Raw genomic sequence first — 21888 nt, 5'->3', positions numbered from 1 at the left:
ATGTCATGTGAACATAAAAGGATAGAGCATGTTATATGATATAAGAATAAGACATGGATCAAATGATATATATCTTTATGTGAATTCATGCAAAGTGATACGAGCTATGTGACATATGAATATGAAATCATATGATAAGTGATATGAATTATACGAAAATAAACTACATGATGATATGCACATGTGATATGAGATATATGTTTACACATACATATGGTATGTGACAGAAGAGAGCGAAATATGTGATCATATGAAATGTGATAAAGAGCTATGTGAAAGAACATGAGATATGAAATGTATAAATGATATTGCCCATGTTATGTGATATGAGAGCTAGTGGTATAGTTGGCATGCCAAGAGTCGAGGGTTACAGTGGTCCTACGGGACATAGTGGTCCTTCGGGACAAATTTCAGTGCCCTTAGTGGGAATTTTACGAGCTGTGGTGACAGCATTTGTGCACAACCTCAATGCAGTCACATATCCTTAGTTCTCACAAGTGTACCATGGGCTAATTAAAGAGATAACACAAATATAATATATGTTTTTGTATATGCTTTTGATGATATGAAATGTTACAGGAATTATATGATGATATGGTATATAAAGAAATTAGTGATGATAAAATGAGAAATGATAAGCATGTTAATGATGTTATATTATATGATATGTGCATGTATGTATATATTACAAAAAAGAATATATGCTTTGGTATGATAAGGTAATATCAAATGTTCATGCATTGTAGAAGTTACATTTAGCATATAATTATGTTTTATATGCCTCACTAAGTCAACGACTTAGCGTGTGATTGTTTTACGCGTAGGTTTCGAGAAGAGGAAGGTTGGTAAAAGTTATGCAAGACATGTCAGTTTCTCCTTTCTAAAGATCGGATCAGAAAAGAAATGTATAGTATGTATTTTGTAATAAGGATAGTGGTTGGCATGTAAATAAAGGATTAAATCTGATATGTTCTAATTGGTTATGAAAAGGCATACGATTGAGTTTTGTAATGTTTTTAAATGCGTATATGTAATTGATAAATTTTATACGGATGAAAGCTTAGGTTTTTATAAAGTTATATGTATTTTACGAAAGTACTATAGCAGTATTGTAGCAGGGTATCGGTTCCTTGTATAAGGGGAATCGGTTCCCCTCTGAAATTTTGGAAAATTTTAACATTCGGGTATTATTCATTACTGTTCATAATATGTATTTTACTGTTCATTACTGTTCACGGTATTGTTAATACGGTATTGTTCACTGTTCATAAAACGTATATTTTCTTAAATCGGTTATAACAAACATGATTCAACAATATATTATTGTATTTTCTTAAAAAGAGTTCAAATGTTCTGATATTTTGTAAGAATATAGTTTTTAAAAGTCAATGTGACATCTCGGACTCGTATTCGGGTCGAATACGGGTTGGGGTGATACACTTTATCTCTTGTTATCGCACCGGGTCCCTTCCTATGCTTGACTGCTTTGACACTCGTAGCCTCATCACGTCTCAATCTTGGATTGAATACTTGAGAACTTTTTGTCGAACCATGTCTTGTTCCTTGCTTGGCCACATTGATCCCCTCAATCGGACCAAGTCTTTTCCTTGGCTTGGCAGCTTTAACACTTGCAACTGTGCCAATTCCCACTACTTCTCCTTCTCCCATCCTCTTCATGATGGTTGTAAGGCGGCGCTTCTCGGGACATCCTCTAATCAAACGAGGATCATCACAGAAGTAGCACTTCAATTTTTCCTTGCTCCCCTTCTTCTTCAAACCGGACTTAGCCTTGTCATTCTTTCCCGATGGTTTTCCTTGGCTACGAACAGTCGATGGCTCACCTTGGCCATTCGAAGAGCTTTCTCTACCATCTCCCCGCTGCACCTTTTCTCGGTCTCCCCCTTTATTGCCGTTATCTCTGGGCATGAGCCTGGACGATACATCGCTACTTGGCTTGACACCTGCAAGCTCAGTCAGCTTTCCGGCTACAGCTATGGCCTCCGAAAGTCTCTGGGCATTACCTTGCTCTCCCCCAAGCATTGCCCCTGGTCTAAGTCCTTCCAAGAAGGTCTTGAGTGCACTATTCAACTTCTCAATTTTCACATTCCCTTCGTTTGCAGTCATCGCTCACACTCGAATCTGGCTTCGTTTAGATCGTTTCTGACAATTTCTGCGAACCACCATGTATTAGAACACCTCCGTCGACAAGATCGTATCGCCGACCAAATTTCACTATTCACGAAATTCACTATTCATGAAATTTGACGAAATTCACTATTCATGAAAATTGACAAAATTCACAAACAAAAGCTCATGATACCAGTTGTATGGAAATAAACGAGCAATTTCCCTATAACCAGATTAGTGATAATGCCAAATAAAAATGGAAAAATAATACTCGAAATTGATAACGGAGTTCAACCAATTATGCTTACGTCTCCGGACTGCTACAGATCTTTATTAAAGGGAGAAAATTTACACGTGTTTACAAAAACACTTGAGAGAGAACTATAATAATTTGGGGATGATTTTGAAGCTAAATGAGCTAGGGTATTTATAATTGAAGCTTAAGGACTAATCTTTGAAAATATCCTAAAGTGCATAGACTAATTGCAATTCTCCCATGCACAAAATTCAACCAAAATGGCTTCCTAATTTTGAACAATTTAGCAGCACATGTTTTCCACATTTAGCCACCCCATTTGCAATTTCAACAGTGCCGGCCATTGTTGAATATTCAACAGGGAGAGCCTCGTTCTCAACCTGAGGAGAAACTCCACCCAACGAATCCCTAATTTCCCTCCTTAGGATTCTTCTGAAACTTGCTCGAAAAAAATCCAGTAGCTGGAGCAAGGGAAATCTCCTTCGCACGAAGACCATCTTTATTCTTTACTCCCTTATTCTCGATTGTCATATTGAAAGAGCGAAACTATCTGGGACCATCTCCACTGAACACCCACTATTAATTTTAGGGGGAATTATCTGAGCAGAATCTGGCGCAATTAAATCTTCACATCTAAAATTGTCCTCACTTCCAGCATGGAGAATAAAATGATTATTGGGCACGGCAGTACCATTCAGATTCACAATTGGGACCAAAGGGTTATTAGACATAGGATCCATACACATTAGGCCTTCTACTTCAGGCCCACTGTCCTGATCCGGCCGCCCGCACAATTCATGCCCAATTGAGGTATCCATTAAATTACTCGTTTGACCCATTTCCACATTTGACCTTGTACAACATTCAAAACAGTTGTCATCACTGTTGGCTGGAATTAATCTAGAGCACGGGGATTTCGGGGGAATAACGACCACATTAATTGCATGCCCCTTGAAAATTGGAGAGTTAAGAGAAGGATTTGAAACACATCGCAAAACGCCAGCCCCCAGCTTACCAAAATCACCGGAGATCAAGTTATGATCCATTATTCCATTTTCTCCTCCTTCAATGGCATATTCAGCAGTATCCTCATTCCACACATCAGAGAAATTTTCTTCACAATCTCCACTCGTCAAAACAGCTTGATCATCATCTATACTCCCAATGCTAACAGAGATACAAAAAGAGAACCCCATGGACTCAACCGTGACATTTTTTGGAATTTCCAAAGGACTTCCAACTCTATTAATCATACGAGCACTATCCAGCCGAGTCATATTTCCAGTACTCTCATCCAAGCACACAAAAACTCCCCAACGATTCCCTAAGCTCGAGAAGAAATCATCACGCCATCATGATAGTGGCACTCGCATTAAATTAACACGAAAAAAATAATGAGGGGCTCCATTTAGTAAGAGATGAGCAATCTGCTGGAACCAAAAATAAAGAGCCTCCTTCTTCGACTCCCATGTTTTCTCCATCTCCGCGACTGATCTGAACATAACAATAAAAGACCAATTCACACCATCCTACTTCACAATCTTAGCCTCAATACCATCCTGAGAAATAGACTTTTGAACAAGGTCCTCCTCGTATGAGGTTTTAATAATACCCACCATGCAACTCTTCATCCAATCATAATTCACTGCTTGAATACTAATATCTGTTGAAATACCACCATTGGTATTCTCCTGAATGATCACTGAAGTATAATCAAGGATATCTACACTTACTATACCAGCATGGAGTTTGCTTAACAAGGCATCCTTGTAGGAAATATCATTTGAAACCTTTCTGTAGACTTTGACAGTTTTTGGAGTCTCCTTTCCGTTCACAAGTTTAGGTTTCCAAATACCTGATTGAGTGAAAGCTCTCTGGCGATTCAACCCTAGTAACAGTTCATTAACACCTTTTGGCTTCGGATACTTTGCACGAGAAACACTGATGGTTCTTCCATCTATAAGTGTTTTATCCCAGTGGCGTCCATCTTCAGTTGGGTCTCGGAATTGGGCTTCAACTTGAATTGATTGGGTTAGAGTCGCCACCGACTATTTTAAAAACATTTAGGTAAATCGGACACCATCTTACCCGGTCTGCGTTTTACCAAAAATGTGTCGGGTTCAAGAGTTGGTTACAGTCAATGAAGGATTAGCACCCTTGAACCGCCCTTTCGATACCAATTAATTTTCCGGTTGTCTTTAATTGCGTAAATTTAAATTTAAATTTAAATTTAAAAATCCGATTCGAATTGCTTACCTTTGATAGTTTTAAAAGTGTACTCATACAAAGTCGAGAAACGTGTTAGAGAAAAAATGAAAATAAATAAAATAGAGAAAACAAAGAAAATAAAGAAAATAACATGAAGAGAAAAAGATAAAGAAAATAAAAAGGAATAAAAAGAAAAATAGAAATAAAAATAAATAAATAATAAATAAATAAATAAATATGAATAAATGAAACAAATATAAAGATACTAAAAATAAATAAAGAGAAGAAAAAAATAAAATAAATAAAATAAATAAGATAAGAAAAAAATAATAGTAAAGAAATAATATATATATATATATATAGTCAACAAAATATTAATAAAAAAATATAATATATATACATAACAAATATTAAAGAATTACCCTGTCAGTTCACTGAAAATGGGGGAACTTTGGTGAGAGACAAAATAAAAAGTGGGACCCCCATATAATACATATAAAATATAGGATCTAAAAACAAATAGATAAATAGTAAAAAAGAAAAAAGAAAAAAAACACTAAAAATATAAAAAAATAATGATATATATATATATATAATAGATATGAAAAAATATGTATAATAATAATAATTAACAATAGGGATTAAATTAGAAGAAAATCAAAATTAAGAGGCCAAATTAGAAGGAAAATTAATGTGAAAATCGAATTTTGGGTCGAAAGAAAGCTTTAAAAAAACGGGGGGACCAAAATTACAATTCCCCTCTTTGAGCACGAAAACACGCGGATCACTTATTACTCGGGTCGAGTTGTGGGTCGGTCTGTGGGTCGACTATAAATATCAAAATTAAAACCCCCTTCATTTGTTTTCATTTTCTCCCAAAATCAAAACTCATTCCCCTTAAACTCTCTCTCAGTGTTCATGTGTTCTTCAAGAACACGATGAACACCATCGTGTTTTCTAGATTCTGGTCGTTGCGCCGCCTTGTCGGCATCCGTTGATTGACACCGACTGCCGATCATCGACGACAAAAGTAAAAAATTCTGCGTTTTTCTCAAAGATTTTCCTTACCTCTCTTTAAATATCACCTTTGTTTTTTTAAAAACTCTTCGGGGAGGCGTAAATCTAAAAAGGAAATCTCGAATATTTTGGTTATTTTCGAATGTTTTTTGGGTCAAAACAAGTAAAAAAAATCACATGTATACCAGAATAACCGAAACAAAGGTAAAAATGCTACCTTTCTTTATTTCTCTCTTGCTTTCGAACGCTACAAGTGCTTGGATCTTGCGTATTTTTTTGTTTTTTCATGTGTAATACTCATATTTATCCTCTGTGTCCTTTGTGGGTTCGATTACATGAATATTTATAGTGAAAAAATTCATATTTTTAACTCTAGTGTTTGAGTCCTAATCGAACTGCAACTCCTAATTTTGTGGTATTTTTGTGGCTTTGTTTTCCTTGCGTGATGTTGGTGGTTGTCGAGAAACCCGGTCGTTGGGGTGTGCTGCCATGTAAAGCGGCGCAGAGGAGGAAAGGGGGCATGCGATGCTTGTGGAGGAAAGTTTGAAACCCTAATTGGCTCTAGGGTTTCAAACCGGGTCATAGGGCTCTGGTGGAGCGGGTCGCTAGTTCATTGGATCCGGGTTGCGGGTCTGGAAATGGGCCACTGTTAGGCCGACTGGGTTTTGGGTTTCCTTGTAACTGCTGGGTCTGTAAAAACATGTGTTATTTTAAATAAAAGATAATATATATATATATATATATATATAATGTTATATGGACGAAAATTAGTGTCCTCAACTGCCCCTCTTTGTCCTTTTTCGTGGAACGAAAAATAGGACAAAGACAAAAGGACACAAATTTTCGATCGGTGGAGTTGAAAATTGACTCTGATATTTCAATTAAGAATAACTCCCTGTTGAATTGAGTTACAGATGACTCATCCGTCGTGAAGTCGAGTCCACCTTGAAATGATCTTGAATTGAAGTCGTAGTTCGAAATTTGAATTGGAATATGGTTTCTCGTTACCAAATTGTGATCAAATTCGGTCTTCTTCTCGGTTTAAAGACCTTGGATCGGAATTGAACTCAGAAATCTTCATTAACATATAGTTTTTCTCGACTTAAGCTATGATGTTTGAAAATGGTTTATTGTCACTAAGGCACAGCTAACCCAAGTCTTCTTCTCGATTACAACCGGAAAGTAGTGTGATTGATGTGTCATTGAGCTGACTGAAATCGAACTCGACAATTTTGTTAACATATAGCCCTTCTTTTGAGCTATGTTGTAAATGATGTGCCTTTGAGCTGAGTGTAATCGAACTCGAAGGTCATTTGTTGGCAGATAGCCCTTCTTGCCTTGAGTTATGTTGCAAATGATACGCCTTTAAGTTTAGTGTAATCGAACTCGAAGGTCTTTTGTTGGCAGATATCCCTTCTTGCCTTGAGATATGTTGTAAATGATGTGCCTTTGAGCTGAGTGTAATCGAACTCGAAGGTCTTTGTTGATAAATAACCCTTCTAGCCTTGAGTTATGTTGTAAATGATGTGCCTTTGAGATGAGTGTAATCGAACTCGAAGGTCTTTTATTGGCAGATAGCCTTCTTGCCTTGAGCTAGTTATGCTGCAAATGATGTACCTTTGAGCTAAGTGTAATCGAACTCGAATGTCTTTGTTGACAGATAACCCTTCTAGCCTTGAGTTATGTTGTAAATGATGTGCCCTTGAGCTGAGTGTAATCGAACTCGAAGGTCTTTGGTTGGCAGATAACCCTTCTTACCTTGAGCTATACAGCAAATGATGTATCTTTGAACTGAGTGTAATCAAACTCGAAGGTCTTTGGTTGGCATATAGCCCTTCTTGCCTGGAGCTATGCTAAAAATGGTGTGCCTTTGAGCTGAGTGTAATCGAACTCGAAGGTTTTTTGTTGGTAGATAGCCTTTCTTGCCCTGAGCTATGTTGCAAATGATGTGCCTTTGAGCTGAGTGTAACAGATAACCATTATAGCCTTGAGTTATGTTGTAAATGATGTGCCTTTGAGTTGAGTGTAATCAAAGTCGAAGGTCTTTGTTAGCATATAACCCTTTTTACCTTGAGCTATACTGCAAATGATGTACCTTTGAGCTGAGTGTAATCAAACTCGAAAGTCTTTATTGGCAGATAGTCCTTCTTTCCTTGAGCTATGCTGCAAATAGGGAAAAAATGGATTCCCTTCACAGGCCTAAGCCAGTCATAATTCTCAGGTGGTTCCCCTGAGGGGGACTGAACCAGGTGGGATGATCTTTGAATGACTCCCCTTCACAGGAAAGTCCACTGATAAATTCTATCAGCCGGATCTCTTCCATTGTGGAATTGAAATCTGGCTGGAAAATGTTAACTGGAAACCTGCTACTCATTGTTGAGTTGAGTTGAATTGGATTCTTTCTGAACTGGTTCTCGAACCCATCTGAAATTGATTCTGAGATCTGTCAATCTGTCAAGTTGGTTGAGGTGTAGCTTCTCGCTGCTGAGTTAACCAACCACCCTCGATCTTTAAAGGTTTTTTTTAATCGAGTATCCTTCGTCTTGAAGTCGAAACTTGACTTTAAAGCTGCAAAAATTATGTATGCGAAAAATGATAAATGTGATGCTCTTAAGTATGCCTAAGATGCATGCAACATGAATGAGTTATGTTTTATTTCCGGATGGCGTCTCATGCTTTATCAGTCGATCTGGTCCTGGGAATCGATCGTGCCCCATTTTCTTCTCGGGTTTCAACTTCAATGACCTTTCATATTTGAGATTGTCCTGTTTGAAAATGTTTTTATCCTTTCTCTTATTTTATGAGGGAAAAGAATATTATAAAATTTCTGTAAAATATTGCTCCTTAATTCAGGCTCGCAATCGAATCAAATCATAAACATGAGTTCAAAGAATATCAAAAAAATCAATAACTCTTTTAATGCTTTTAGAGTTATAGCTCTTTGACAAATATTTAAGTTGATGAATTGGTTTTAGGCTGGCTTCTTGTTTTCTAAGGTTTCAGCCATCAAGAAATGTCATTTAGTTATTGCAACATATTTTTTTCAGCTTGACATTTTAATTAGATGCGGACAAAATGACGCAACTAGCATGATCAATAGACCTTCTATTTCAGTCCTCTAAAATCTTCCATTTTTTCAAGCTTTGTAGACTCCTCTAACAAAGGCAGTGCGAAAATATTGGTCTAAAAATGAAATTCCTGAGTGCTCGTGTGATATTGACTATAACAGGTGTTTCTTAACTACCTTAGTCCATCTTTATCGAAACTCCTTATTTAATTTGCCATTATCTGACTAGCTGAATCCATAAAGTTGTGGCATTTAACCAATTGCTCTATAGGGACATCTCAATATCATTGTATAGAGATTATAATTATAGTATCCATAAAGCCAAGGCATTTAACCAATTGCTCTAGAGGGACAACTCAAGCTTTATTGTATATTATAATCACCTTTATCAGGCTAGCTGAATCTTATCCATAAAGCCGGAGCGTTTAACCAATTGCTCTTGAGGGATAGTTCAAGCTTTATTATATATATAATATTATAATATGGGTATACGGATCTAGTTTCTTAAGTTTGTCAAGAAGAACCTGTTATAGTCTAGGTGTTGTTGAAAGTCAGGAAATCTCATCTTTAGAGTTCAATTTCAAAGCAACTGACCTGAACTAGATTCACCTACTCGACTATTCCATCTACAAATAACATGATCATCATCGAACGTCTTCAAAAAAAGTATAATAATGTCATACAAAAGAGATGTCCCATGTTGTCCGCTCCTATGTATACCAAGCCTCTTGTATGTTCCCCTTTGAGAGAAGAATGTTATATCGGTTCTTTGCAAGAGAAGGGTACAGTGTTCGAGTGTGTCTTTTGGGGTAAAACCAAGTCTCGTTATTTTTAAATCATGTCACAATGTCAAAGATCTGTATCTCTAATCATTTACAGAGTTTTTGATTCAGTTGATATTCAAAGAATTTCAAGTTATAAATTTGATTTGTTGCTCGTTATCTTTAAAGTAACATAAATTTATTTAAATGTCCTTACAAAAACTTAAGAAAAGATAGGAAAAAACAAATTCACACAAAATGCCTCATATGCCTCAAATGATGAAATGATCTTCCTCACTTGGATACCCCCAAGTTGTTGAAGTCGATCCAGTTCTGGTTACGCATCTTCTGCACGATTCTTTTGAATGCGTAACAGTTCTCAATAGTGTGCCCTGGGACACCGTCGTGATATTCACAATGAGCATTCTCATCATACCACTTGGGTATAGGGTCTTCATGGGTTCCACCGGATATAGTAATACTACGTGGGGGTCAAGAAGTTGCTGGTAAAGCTCTTTATAGGTCATGGGAATAGGGTCGAAATGTTCCTTTTCCTTCGTGGGTTCTCTGGAATCTTGTTTAGAAGTACCTGACGATACAGCTGCAGTTGATTTTGGGTTGGAGATTGTAGCACCTTTATTGACGTGGTTGATGTTGTTAATCTCTTCATCCCTCTCCCTCATAGGAGGTTTCTTACTGGCCTCCTCATCCTTAATCTTGCCTTGCTTTATGGCCAACTCGATCATTTCTCCGCCCATAATTAAGTCTGAAAAGCTTCCTGATGTGATGGCCATTAGGTGCCCAAAGTAAGGAGCCTTTAGGGTCTGTACAAAAAAGCTTCGAGGTTTCTTTCTCATCCAAGGACGGATGAACTTGTACATCCAAATAACTCTATTTATGTGTGTATTACCTGAAACTCTCATTATACTTCTTTTCCATGCTTTGGAGCATAACTCGATCTGGCCTCATGTCATTGCATGCTTTTATTGTTCCAGAAATGACTTGATCAAGTCCTTCCAAGTCTTGATATGTGATCGGCTTAGCTGGTTGTACCACCGGATGGCTGAGCTAAACAGACTCTCCTGGAAGCAGTGGATCAGGAGTTGGTCGTTTCCTCCATATCCTGTCATCTTTCGGCGGAACATGGTGATGTGAGTGGATGGGCAACTGTTCCCGTTAAACTTCTCGAATTCTGGGGACTTGAATTTCGAATGAATAACTAAGTCTGGGATTAGACCGAGTTCTGCGGCATCGACTCCATGGTAGTCATGGTCTCCTTTAATTACCTTCATTTAGTCCTCCAATTGCTTGATTTTCTCCTTCATCTTCTATGCTTTGTTCTCTTCGTCCAAATCCAGTATATGGTAATAACCCGGATTGTTCTTAGGGTTAAGGACAGCGGTATGTATCTTTGCAGCAGACGGGATTTTTAACTTTGTAGTAGATAGGTCCCCTTGAAGTTTGGGTAAGATTCCAAGTGTGATAACCACCTGCGGGGTAGGTGGCTTAGCTACTCTTTCCTATGAACCTGCCCTAGGAGCACTCGCTTGATGTAGACCAGATAACTTGGCCACAATTTGATCGACTAAGGACTCTTGGCTTTAATAATTGTATCCAGAGTACTCAGACTACTCTGGTTTATCTTATCTTCCAGCTCTCTCTGTAACTTCAACATATACTCCTTGATTTGTGTGATTCTTTCTTCTATCTTCTTTTTCAAGTGGATGTTATGCGGATGGTGTGTGTCCAATGCTTGAGGTGGTGTATCCAATGTTTGTTCCTTTTGAGGAGACATGCTTCTGTTAGTTAATGTGAATGTAAAGAAATGAAAATAACAAAATGCAAAATATGTTTAAATGCATAATGTATGCAATGTTTGAGGCATTAATCCAAAAAATGTGTCTGTTATTATAAATAATCCTTATTGGGGACAAAAGTGTTACGTCTTAGGAGACAGAAAACATTTTAAAGGTATAGACCCCGAACAGCTTCTGACAAGCTGATTCATCTTCTGCCTTTTTTGTCACCGGTTTCGAACCGCTCTAGCTTCTCTGGCTAAACCGCACAAATGACGAGCTGCTTGTTCCAAAAAATCTAGGATGATTGCATCTCCAGCTTTCACTCTCTGCTGAGTTTGTTCCTAACGACAGCACCATTAGAGCCATTCATCGATAAGAAATATCCGAAGTTTATCTGCTTGTTTCTTGAATTCGTCAAAAAATGGTCTCCAGCTTAACTAGGGTTTCGCCATCTTGTTCTTGTTTTCTTTGAAGGGATTCTCCAAGTCAGTAACCTTTTTCTTGTCTACCCCTGCAAATTTTGTCAACTCAAAAAGTTGCCTTTTGGTATGCTCGGCGTAAATCTCGGACCATTCTAAACCGGACTTTTGTGTTTTTCACCTCTTGTATTATAACCCCTTTGTCTATTAATGCAAATTATTTACATTTAAAGAACACATTTTTTGTGGATCAACACCTCTTTCGAATGATGCAAATGATGAAAATAAAATAAAAGAGAAGAAAAACGAAAAAAAGCTAGTAAGGTAAAAAATAATCAAAACAGTCATGAAAATAAAAGTCCTACCCCACATGATATCTACCCTACATGCTTATTATTCCTACCCGGACACGATCTCTATCCCGCAAGTTGATTTTGAACAAATTATAACCGCATAAATTTCTAGCTCACATGCTTTGAACAGAAAAGCAGGAAATAATATCAAAGCAGCCTAGGGTTTGAAATGAGGTTTTAGGGTGGGCTCTAATTCCCTGCAGTCTCCCGATTTAGGTTTTAAAGAAAAAGGTACATGAGTTCTCCTTGCTGGTGCCCCCTTGGGCTTTCCAGACCATTAGTCTGAAGCCCATTACAAGCTTAAGTGGACTAAGTTAAACTCAAGAGGATACATTCCCTTATGCCTATGCGGTGAATAAATTCACACGAAGACATAAGGTATATGAATCCCAAAGATTACTTGCTAGGCATGTGCGGAGAATAAATTCTCACGAAGGTGTCCCTTTCGCCCCCACTTAAAAGGATTCGGAGCTCAGGTATAGAGCTTGAGATGAAAATTTTAAAAAATCTGAAATCATTGAAAAAAATGTCAGTACAACTATTTATTTGAAAAATAGTCAAAGGTAAATAATTGTAATCGAATAAATAAATTTAAATTTAAATTTATTATTTTCGTATAAAAAGACAACCGAAAATTAATTCTAGCCTGACTCACTTACTTGTCCCCAACGAAGTCGCCAAGATGTCGCTGTCATCTTTCGGTTGGGCCCCGAAATTGGGCTTCGACTTGAATTGATTGGGTTATAGTCGCCACCGACCATTTTAAAAACATTTAGGTAGATCGGACACCATCTTACCTGGTTTGTGTTTTATCAGAAATGTGTCGGTTTCGGGAGTTGGTTACGGTCAATGAAGGATTAGCACCCTTGAACCGCCCTTTCGGTACCAATTAATTTACCGGTTGTCTTTAATTACGAAAATTAAAATTTAAAAATCCGATTCAAATTGCTTACCTTTGATAGTTTTAAAAGTGTACCCTTACAAAGTCAAGAAACGTGTTAGAGAAAAAATGAAAATAAATAAAATAGAGAAAAACAAAGAAAATAACATGAAGAGAAAAAGATAAAGAAAATAAAAAGGAATAAAAAGAAAAAAAGAAAAAGAAAAAAATAATAAATAAATAAATATGAATAAATGAAACGAAGATAAAGAAAATAAAATAAAAATAAAAATTAAAATAAAGAGAAGAAAAAATAAATAAAATAAATCAGATAAGAAAAAAATAATAATAAAGAAATAATATATATATATATATATATATATAGTCATCAAAATATTAATAAAACAAATATAATATATATATATATATATACATAATAAATATTAAAGAACTACCTCCATCACTTCACCGAAAGTGGGAGAACTTTGCTAAGAAACAAAACAAAAAGAGGGGCCCCCATGTAATATATATATATAATATAAGATTTAAAAAACAAAGAGATAAATAGTAAAAAAGAATAAAAACACTAAAAAAATATAAAATATATATATATATATATATTATATGAAAATATATATATAATAATAATTAATAATAGGGGTTAAATTAGAAGAAAATCAAAATTAAGGGGCCAAATTAGAAGGAATATTAATGTGAAAATCGAATCTTGGGTCGACATAAGGCTTTAAAAAACGGGGGGACCAAAATTACAATTTCCCCCCTTTGAGCACAGAAACACGCGGATAACTTATGGCTCGGGTCGGGTTGTGGGTCGGTCCGTGGGTCGACTACAAATATCAAAATTAAAACCCCCTTCATTTATTTTCATTTTCACCCAAAATCAAAACTCATTCCCCTTAAACTCTCTCTCGGTGTTCATGTGTTCTTCAAGAACACGATGAATACCACCGTGTTTTCTAGATTCCAGCCATTTTGCTGCCTCGCCGGCCTCTGTTGATCGGCGTCGATCGCCGGTCATCGGCGGCAAAAGCAAAAAATTTTGCATTTTTCTCAAAGATTTTCCTTCCCTCTCTTCAAATATCACCTTTGTTTTTTTCAAAAACTCTTCGGGGAAGTGTAAATCTAAAAAAGAAATCTCAAAATTTTTGGTTACAAGTAAAAAAATCACATGTATGCGAGAATAACCGAAACAAAGGTAAAAATGCAACATTTCTTTATTTCTCTCTTGTATTCGAACGCTACAAGTGCTCGGATCTTGCATATTTGTTTTTGTATTTTCGTGTGTAATACTCTTATCTATCCTCTGTGTCCTTTGTGGGTTCGATTACATGAATATTTATAGTGAAAAAAATTCTTATTTTTAACTCTAGTGTTTGAGTCCTAATCGAACTGCAACTCCTGATTTGGTGGTGTTTTTGTGGCTTTGTTTTCCTTGCGTGACGTTGATGGTTGCCGAGAAACCCAGTCGTTGGGGTGTGCTGCCGTGAAAAGTAGTGCAGAGGAGGAAATGGGGCATACGACGCTTGTGGAGGAAAGTTTGAAACCATAATTGGCTCTAGGGTTTCAAACCGGGTCATGGGGCTCTAGTGGTGCGGTTCGCGGGTCGCTGGTTTACTGGATCCAGGCTGCGGGTCTTGAAACGGGCCACTGTTGGGCCACTAGTTGTGGGTTTCCTTGTAACCGCTGGCCCTGTAAAAACATGTGTTATTTTAAATAAAATTTAATATATATATATAATGTTATATGGACGAAAATTAGTGTCCACAATCCCATATGGAAATCACTTTCCCCATTACCTCTCGACTCACAACGGATACAAAAGCAATGGTAGAATCATGATATCTAACTCTTTTGTTTATCATAGGGATGTAGACTCTTTGAACCTTACCATAATGGCTCAGCAACTCCTTCAACGTTGATCTTGATACTCGCTTACTTAGGTTATCAATGAACAAAGTCCAATCACCATCTTGAGAAGTTTTAATAACTTCTTTAGAGGTATTCACCACCGTTGCTTTCGTTGTGCCAGTCTTTGCTTCTGCCGTCACGCCGAAGTTATCACCACCGACTCATTTTGTCTCTCCAGCCTTCTCCTCAGAGAACCCAGTCGTTACCGTGCTCTCTCCTCTCTTAATAAATTTTTTATCTTTAATCAATTTTTATTTTACAGTGAGAAGATAGTTGAGTAATGAATAATGTTATTTACCCATAAAAAGTGTCATATTATAATAGTTCCCAAAATGAAACAAAAAATAAACTTTAAGTATTATTTTGAAACAAATTAAAATTTAGGTACTAAAACGAAATAAAACTGATAGTATAGGTAGTAAATATGTAGTTCATCGAACTTTTTATTATTAAATTTTGAATATTATTAAACTTAAACACCCAATCCCCGTGGTCCAAAATTAATCCAAACTCATATTTCATTTTACTCCCATACCCAAACCAAATTACATTAATACAAGCCCAAGCCCAAATAAAATACCAATTATTATTAAAATCCAAAATAAACTCATTATATATTTACATCCAAATCTCGAACATAAATAAAAAAATAAATCTAATAATCAAATATAATTTGTAAAAAATAATAAAAAGTAAAATAGTCTAAAATTTCAACCTTTTGATATTTTAGAGAATTATTTTATTATTTTCTTATGCATTATTAGTTATATGCATATCTTTTTAAAGATTTTAATATAAATAAAATTGTGTCTGATTACAAATATAAATAAAATTCATTCACATTTATAAATAAAATTATTCACATTCTTTGAGGTCTCGGGTTCGAACACCAGGAATGTAAGGGATACGAGCGTTCAATGTCAAATGATTGAGAGTTATTTTTGAACAAATACTACCTTGTACTTGCCTCATATTAATAAAAATAAATAAATAAAATTATTCAAACTCATATCATTAAGAGAAAATAATATTTCCCTTATCATAGACCGGTTATTTGGGTTTTAGTAATTTACATATCTAGCCATGTACGTGTATGTGTGTATATATATATTTATATATATATTACTAAAACAAGGACACAGAGAAAATAAGAGTTGGTATTTCCCGTTGCCCTGTTTGTTCTCAAACCAGTGGGGTATTTCCTCTCTCTCTCGCAGAAAAAAACACCATTCCTTTTCACCCATTTTTGCTTTCCCTTCATTAAAAAACTCAGATTAAATTCTGGGAAATCGTAAACTTAGTTGGTAAAACTGAGGATGGATTACTTACAAGGCAAATCCCAAGGCTCACACTTGTTTAAGTCGGCTTCAGCAGTGGCTATAGCGTTGAATTCGGAGTTAACAACTTTCCTGGAAAGATAATGAGTTATTAACTCTTCATTTGTTGGGTGGAATCGAAATCCTGGAGGCAATTCAATCTGTTGATCTTCATTTCTGATCTTCATTTCTGAAGATGAAAGTGTTTGTGTTTTCCATTTCAGGGAATTTAGATATGGAAGCTTCAACAGTTAGATATGGAAGGGTGGAGAGGAACAGAAGCTACTAAATACTGGTTTTTGGGAAGAAAAAACGTGGATGACAAGAAACTACTTGGACTGTTGAATTTTAATATAAAACAATATCAAAAAGTAATTAAGATATCATATAAAATATGATATAAAAAATAATATGAATATACGATGTTATGTAATATATATTTGAAGTCTCTGTGTTAGTTATTATTTGTTTAACCGAAGTCATCTACAATGCAATAGAAAACAAATTTTATTAGTAGGAAAAGTGAAAATCATAGTTTAGTTATTTGTCCTAATGCATGGAAATATCAGACAGGCGTTTCCATGTGAAAGAGTTTGGTTTTTTGGTTCAATGGATTATGTATCAGACATTTGCTCATAGGAAGCAGACAATGCATCTAAACTAAAAACATACGTGAACAGTGGCGAATGTATGTTTTCTTTAGAGTTAGATATGTGCTCATATGAAATCCAAATCTTTATACTAATTGTTAATTTTGTTGAAGTGTACACCATGAAATTTTATTTGTACCCATCTTATACGAAAAATTTATGTTATTTATACATATATGTTCATCCTGAAAAATATCTCTCGATCCACTAATACGAATGGTTGATTTTTCTCTTACATTCAAGTTTTAGGTAGTGTTGTCATGCATGAGCCAAACATATTGAATTTTAGTTTTCATTACCAAATTGTTGGAAACTTTGCTTTCTCAAACCCCCTTTTTTATTCTAATAATACAACGTATCACTATACATCTTAAAACAAACAAGGAAATTCATTATGAAATATTTAAAAAATGTAACTTTAAAAGAAATAATCAAGCAGACCTCATAACAGGAAAAAAATCATCTAAATTGATTCCGTCGACCGATTATTCATTAATATTTTGAATTAATCATTGGTATCTAATCTATTAACTGATTAATCTAGATCGGGTACTGTAGAGGTGAGATCCACATTCCCAACCCATTTTGCTCCATTCGCAAACGTCACGATTCGAATCCTTAATCTTACTTAAGAAATTTAGTGCATTCGGTTGTTGGTTATTCATTAATATTTTAATAAATATTAACCTACCGAAATTCATGTTTCATAAATAATTCTACTTCAAGATCATCTGTAAATATCACTATTTGTCTTCTTTAAAACTTGTAATATTGTCCTGACTTACCTTACATACAGTTGCATTTAAGTTTCAAATCATTGCACTTCAATCATGCAGCAAAACTTTTATATGCAAAGTTGTAATCGATTTCTTAAATCTTACTTTATACTATTTACGCATAATTTGTAACTTTTTTAAGGAAACACGATGAAATCTCTCTGGGCGCACGTTAGCAGGACTAATGCGTTCTCAGCTCTTCTTCTTCGTTGTTAATTTTGGGGTTTTCTGGTTGGTTTTTCGGTTAATTGTATGGATTTGAAGGCATCGAAGCTTGATTGGAGGAAACTCTTTGCGGGAGCGGAAGAACAATCCCTTGATTTCTTCCCCCCGGAGATTATGGATGGTGTTGCTACTGTTAAACCTCCACTGACGGTGATTGAGGAAGGGATTGCCAAGTGGAATTATGCGGTTGTGGGTCAGTTCATCGGTGTTGCACCGAATTTTGATTCGATACAGTGGATTATTGGATCGCTTTGGGGGAAATCCTCACCAGTTAGAGTTAGTTTAGCTGGATCCAATCTTTATGTTTTCTCATTTTTGAATGCTTTATTGAGAGATTGGGTGCTTGAGAATGGACCTTGGCATGTCCAGAATAAGCCTCTGGTGCTGAGAAAATGGGAACCTTGTATTCATAAGCTGGATTTCGATTTATCTTACATGCCAGTCTGGGTGTAACTATACAATGTTCCTCTGGAACTTTATTCTAAAAGAGGACTTAGTTACATTGCTAGTGCTTTAGGGAATCCTCTGTACATGGATTTAATCATTGCTTCTAAAGAGAGACTTGAATTTGCTAAAGTGTGTGTGGAAATTGAAGCTGGTACTGAGCTTCCTGATGAGATCCATGTAGCTTTAAAGGATGGATCCATGGTGAGAGTTAAAGTGTATGTACCTTGGTTGCCAAAGTACTGTGTAAAATGTAAAACTTTTGGGCAACAAGTTAACAGGTGTGTTGAGGTTCAGAAGGCTCATTTGAAAAGTAAAGAGGTTCAGATTTGGAGGAAAAAGGAGACCATTAGTTCAACTGAGCTTGAATGTGAATGTTAATGCTTCCTATGAGGAATCTAACTACTTAACAAGCTCTTTAGGTAATGTCAGCAATCCTAATGGTGAGGAAAAGATGAATTCAGGGGTACATGTTGGCATTGCTGAGGAGATCATTGTATTAGCCTTGCAAGAGGATATTGTTATTATTGTACAGTGAGCTATTATTGTTGGGGATTCTATGCAAGACTCTAGCAAGGGAATGGTTGTTATTGCTGAAGAACAAAAGGGAGTTAGTTTTGATGGAAACATCAATTCTACCATAGTAGAGGAAGTTGTTTTAAAAGTACTACAGGAGGATGCCAGCTCTGGTGGGGATTTCCCTTCTTTACAGGATTCCATGGTCTAAAAGAAGAAGGCTATAGGAATGAAAAAAGACAATGTTGGCTCTTCTAGTAAATTAGAAGCTTTGGCAGGAGGGGTTGTTGTGTTACTTAATGAAATCAAAGAAAAAAAGAAGGATCATGTTGATAAAGCCAAAGGCAGTGTGAATGTGGGAGTTGGTAGTGGTGCAACCCTTGCCCCAATCTGTTGATAGTTAGCTTTTGGAATGTAAGAAGGATTAATAACCCTCTTAAACAGTAAAAGGTGCTAAGGAGGTTGGTAAATCTAGAAGTTGATGTAGTATATCTCATGGAAACTCGAATTAGAAGAGTTAACTCTACTAAACTCTATACATCTTTTTCTGTTGACTGGAACTTAGTTACTAATTATGATTTTGCTGATGGGGGTAGGATATGGATTTTGTGGAAGAAGCAGCTGGATTTTACTATCTTGAGGGGTAGTGATCAAGCTCTCACTATTGTAGGAACTATAAATGGTCATAGGACAGTGATCATTGTTGTCTATGGCAGTAATAGTAGTTTGACTAGGAGAGGGATGTGGAAAATTTTAAAAGATTTGGAAGGTGAGGCTGGTCCTTCTTCTTGATTGATTGGTGGTGATTTCAATGTTAGAGTTAGAGCATATGAAAGTTCTGATTTTGAACTTTTGGGTATGCATAGCTCTTCTGATATGGAGGATCTTCAAGGCTGCTTAGAGGACTTGGATCTTATGGATCACCATTTCCTTGGGCCTATTTTTACTTGGCCTAATAGGCAGGAAGGTGGTTATTTGCCTTGCAAATTGGATAGGGTTTAATTAATGCTCAATAGATGCTTGATTTCTCTGACTCATTTGTTGAATTTAAGGCACAAGGAGTCTCTAATCACTGCCTTTGTGTTGTATGGACTCAGAATTATGTTTTGGCTAGGAGACCTAAGCCTTTTAAAATTTTCAACTGTTGGTCTCCAAATAGGAATTTTTTGAGAATTTTCAGACTCTTGGCTAGAGCATTGTGAAGGAAGCCCTATGCATTACCTGTTCATAAAGCTGAAAAGGCTTAAGCCTAGGTTGAAAGAGCTTAATAAGGAACATTTTTCAGACATCTCTAGCATAGTTCTTAGTAAAAAGGCTGGGCTTAAAAAGATTCAAATATACAATCTTAGCCAATATAGATAAAAGGAGAATAGATGAGGCCAAGAGCATTTATGCAAAGCTGGTGGACCTGAAAGTTATAGAATCTGAGTTTTATAGGCAAAAGGCCAAGGTGCATTGGTTAAAAGAGGGAGACCTAAATACTAGATTTTTCACCAGAGGGTTGAATCCAATAAAAAAGAAGTTTTAAAAGGTGAAAATGGGCAGCACTTTGAATCTTTTGATGACATGGCTACTGAGTTAGTGAATTTTTTCACTAATCTCATTGGTACTGCTGATCCTCTAGTAAAGGGATGTTATGTGGAGTGCTTGAAAGATTTACTAAACTGTTCCTTGCATGAAGGTGCTGGTGAAATGCTTACAAAAGAGGTTGATGATAAAGAAATCAAAGAAGTTTTGTTTAGGCAAGGAAATGAAAAAAGCCATGGTCCTAATAGATACACTTTTTGGTTCTTCAAGGCTGCATAAGATGTGGTTGGAAGTGATTTCCTAGCTGCAGTAAGGTACTTCTTCCAATCTTCCTCCTTACTTCCTGCTTTTAATGCCACTACCATAGTCCTAGTTCCTAAGTCATTAAATGCATGTATGGCAAAGGACTTCAGGTCAATCTCCTACTGCTCTGTGGTTTATAAAACCATTATCAGAATTATTACCACTAAACTATCTCAAATATTTCCTGGTATGATCTCTGCCAGTCAGACACTTTCATTAAAGGTAGAAATATAGTTGCCAATACACTACTTGCTCAGGAGATAGTTAAAGGCTATTCTAGAAAAGTCTTTCACCTAGGTGTGCTATTAAGATTGATTTGCAAAAAGCTTTTGATTCTATAAACTAGGATTTCTTGTTGGTTGTCCTTGAAGCTATGGGTCTCCCTGATAACTTATGTGGTTGGATAAGGTCTTGTGTAACTACTCCAAAGTACTCAGTTTCTTTAAATGGAAGCTTGGTGGGGTACTTTAAGGGTGCTAGAGGGGTTAGGCAAGGAGATCCACTATCAACTTACCTCTTTGTCATGGTAATGAATGTTCTCTCTTCCTTGTTGGATGCTGCTGCTAAAAGAGGAGTTTTCAAATATCATCCTAAGTGTAAGAGAATCTCCCTTACCCATCTATGTTTTGCGGATGATTTGCTGGTATTCTGCCATGGTTCTCTTGATGTTTTAATGGGAGTCCTGAGCACTTTAGAGATTTTTTATGATCTATGGACTTAGACTCAATGCCCTGAAAACTGAACTATATGCTTGTGGATTGAATGAATATGAACTTGAGTAGATTCAGGCTGGAACAAGATTCAGAGTGGGGTAACTCCCTGTTAGGTACCTTGGGGTACCATTGGTAACCTGGAAGCTTACATGGAAGGATTGTTCAGCTTTGATGGTAAAAATCAAAGAAAAACTCAGTCAATGGTCTAACAAGAAGCTGAGCTTTGGTGGCAGATTGCAGCTTATAAAATCTGTTATGTTCAATATTTTTAGCTACTGGAGCAGACAGATCATTCTCCCTAAAGGGGTTATTAGGGACATTGAGAGGATATGCATGCGGTTCTTTTGGAAATGAAGTGACACCTGGGCTGGAGGAGCTCGGGTGAGCTGGAGCCAGGTTTGTTCTTTGAAATCTGATGGAGGTTTGGGGTTAAGAAACCTTGCAGACTGGAGTAGAGCATGCTGTCTTTTGCTTATTAAGAAAATTCTGGCAGGTGAAGGCTCACTCTGGATTGCTTGGGTAAATGCATATTGCTTTAGATCTATTGATTACTGGAATGTTAAGTGTAAGGCTCACTTCAGCTGGATTCTGGCCAAGCTGCT

General features: G+C 36.3%; 1 protein-coding gene across 1 annotated transcript; it reads right to left on the bottom strand.

Moving 5' to 3' along the window:
* Positions 1-3912: 3912 nt before the first annotated feature.
* Positions 3913-16320, bottom strand: LOC120138407 (NAC domain-containing protein 12-like). Its single transcript, XM_039153878.1, has 2 exons — positions 16146-16320; positions 3913-4400 (listed from the first exon to the last, which is right to left on the bottom strand). The coding sequence occupies exons 1-2, from the start codon at positions 16318-16320 to the stop codon at positions 3913-3915; spliced, it is 663 nt and encodes a 220-aa protein (XP_039009809.1).
* Between the last annotated feature and the right edge of the window lie 5568 nt (positions 16321-21888).

Source organism: Hibiscus syriacus, unplaced genomic scaffold (genome assembly GCF_006381635.1).
Source record: "Hibiscus syriacus cultivar Baekdansim isolate YM2019G1 unplaced genomic scaffold, ASM638163v2 tig00110691_pilon, whole genome shotgun sequence".
NCBI lineage: Eukaryota > Viridiplantae > Streptophyta > Magnoliopsida > Malvales > Malvaceae > Hibiscus > Hibiscus syriacus.
The sequence above is the reverse complement of the archived record's forward strand: the minus strand, read 5'-3'. Positions and strand labels throughout refer to the sequence as shown.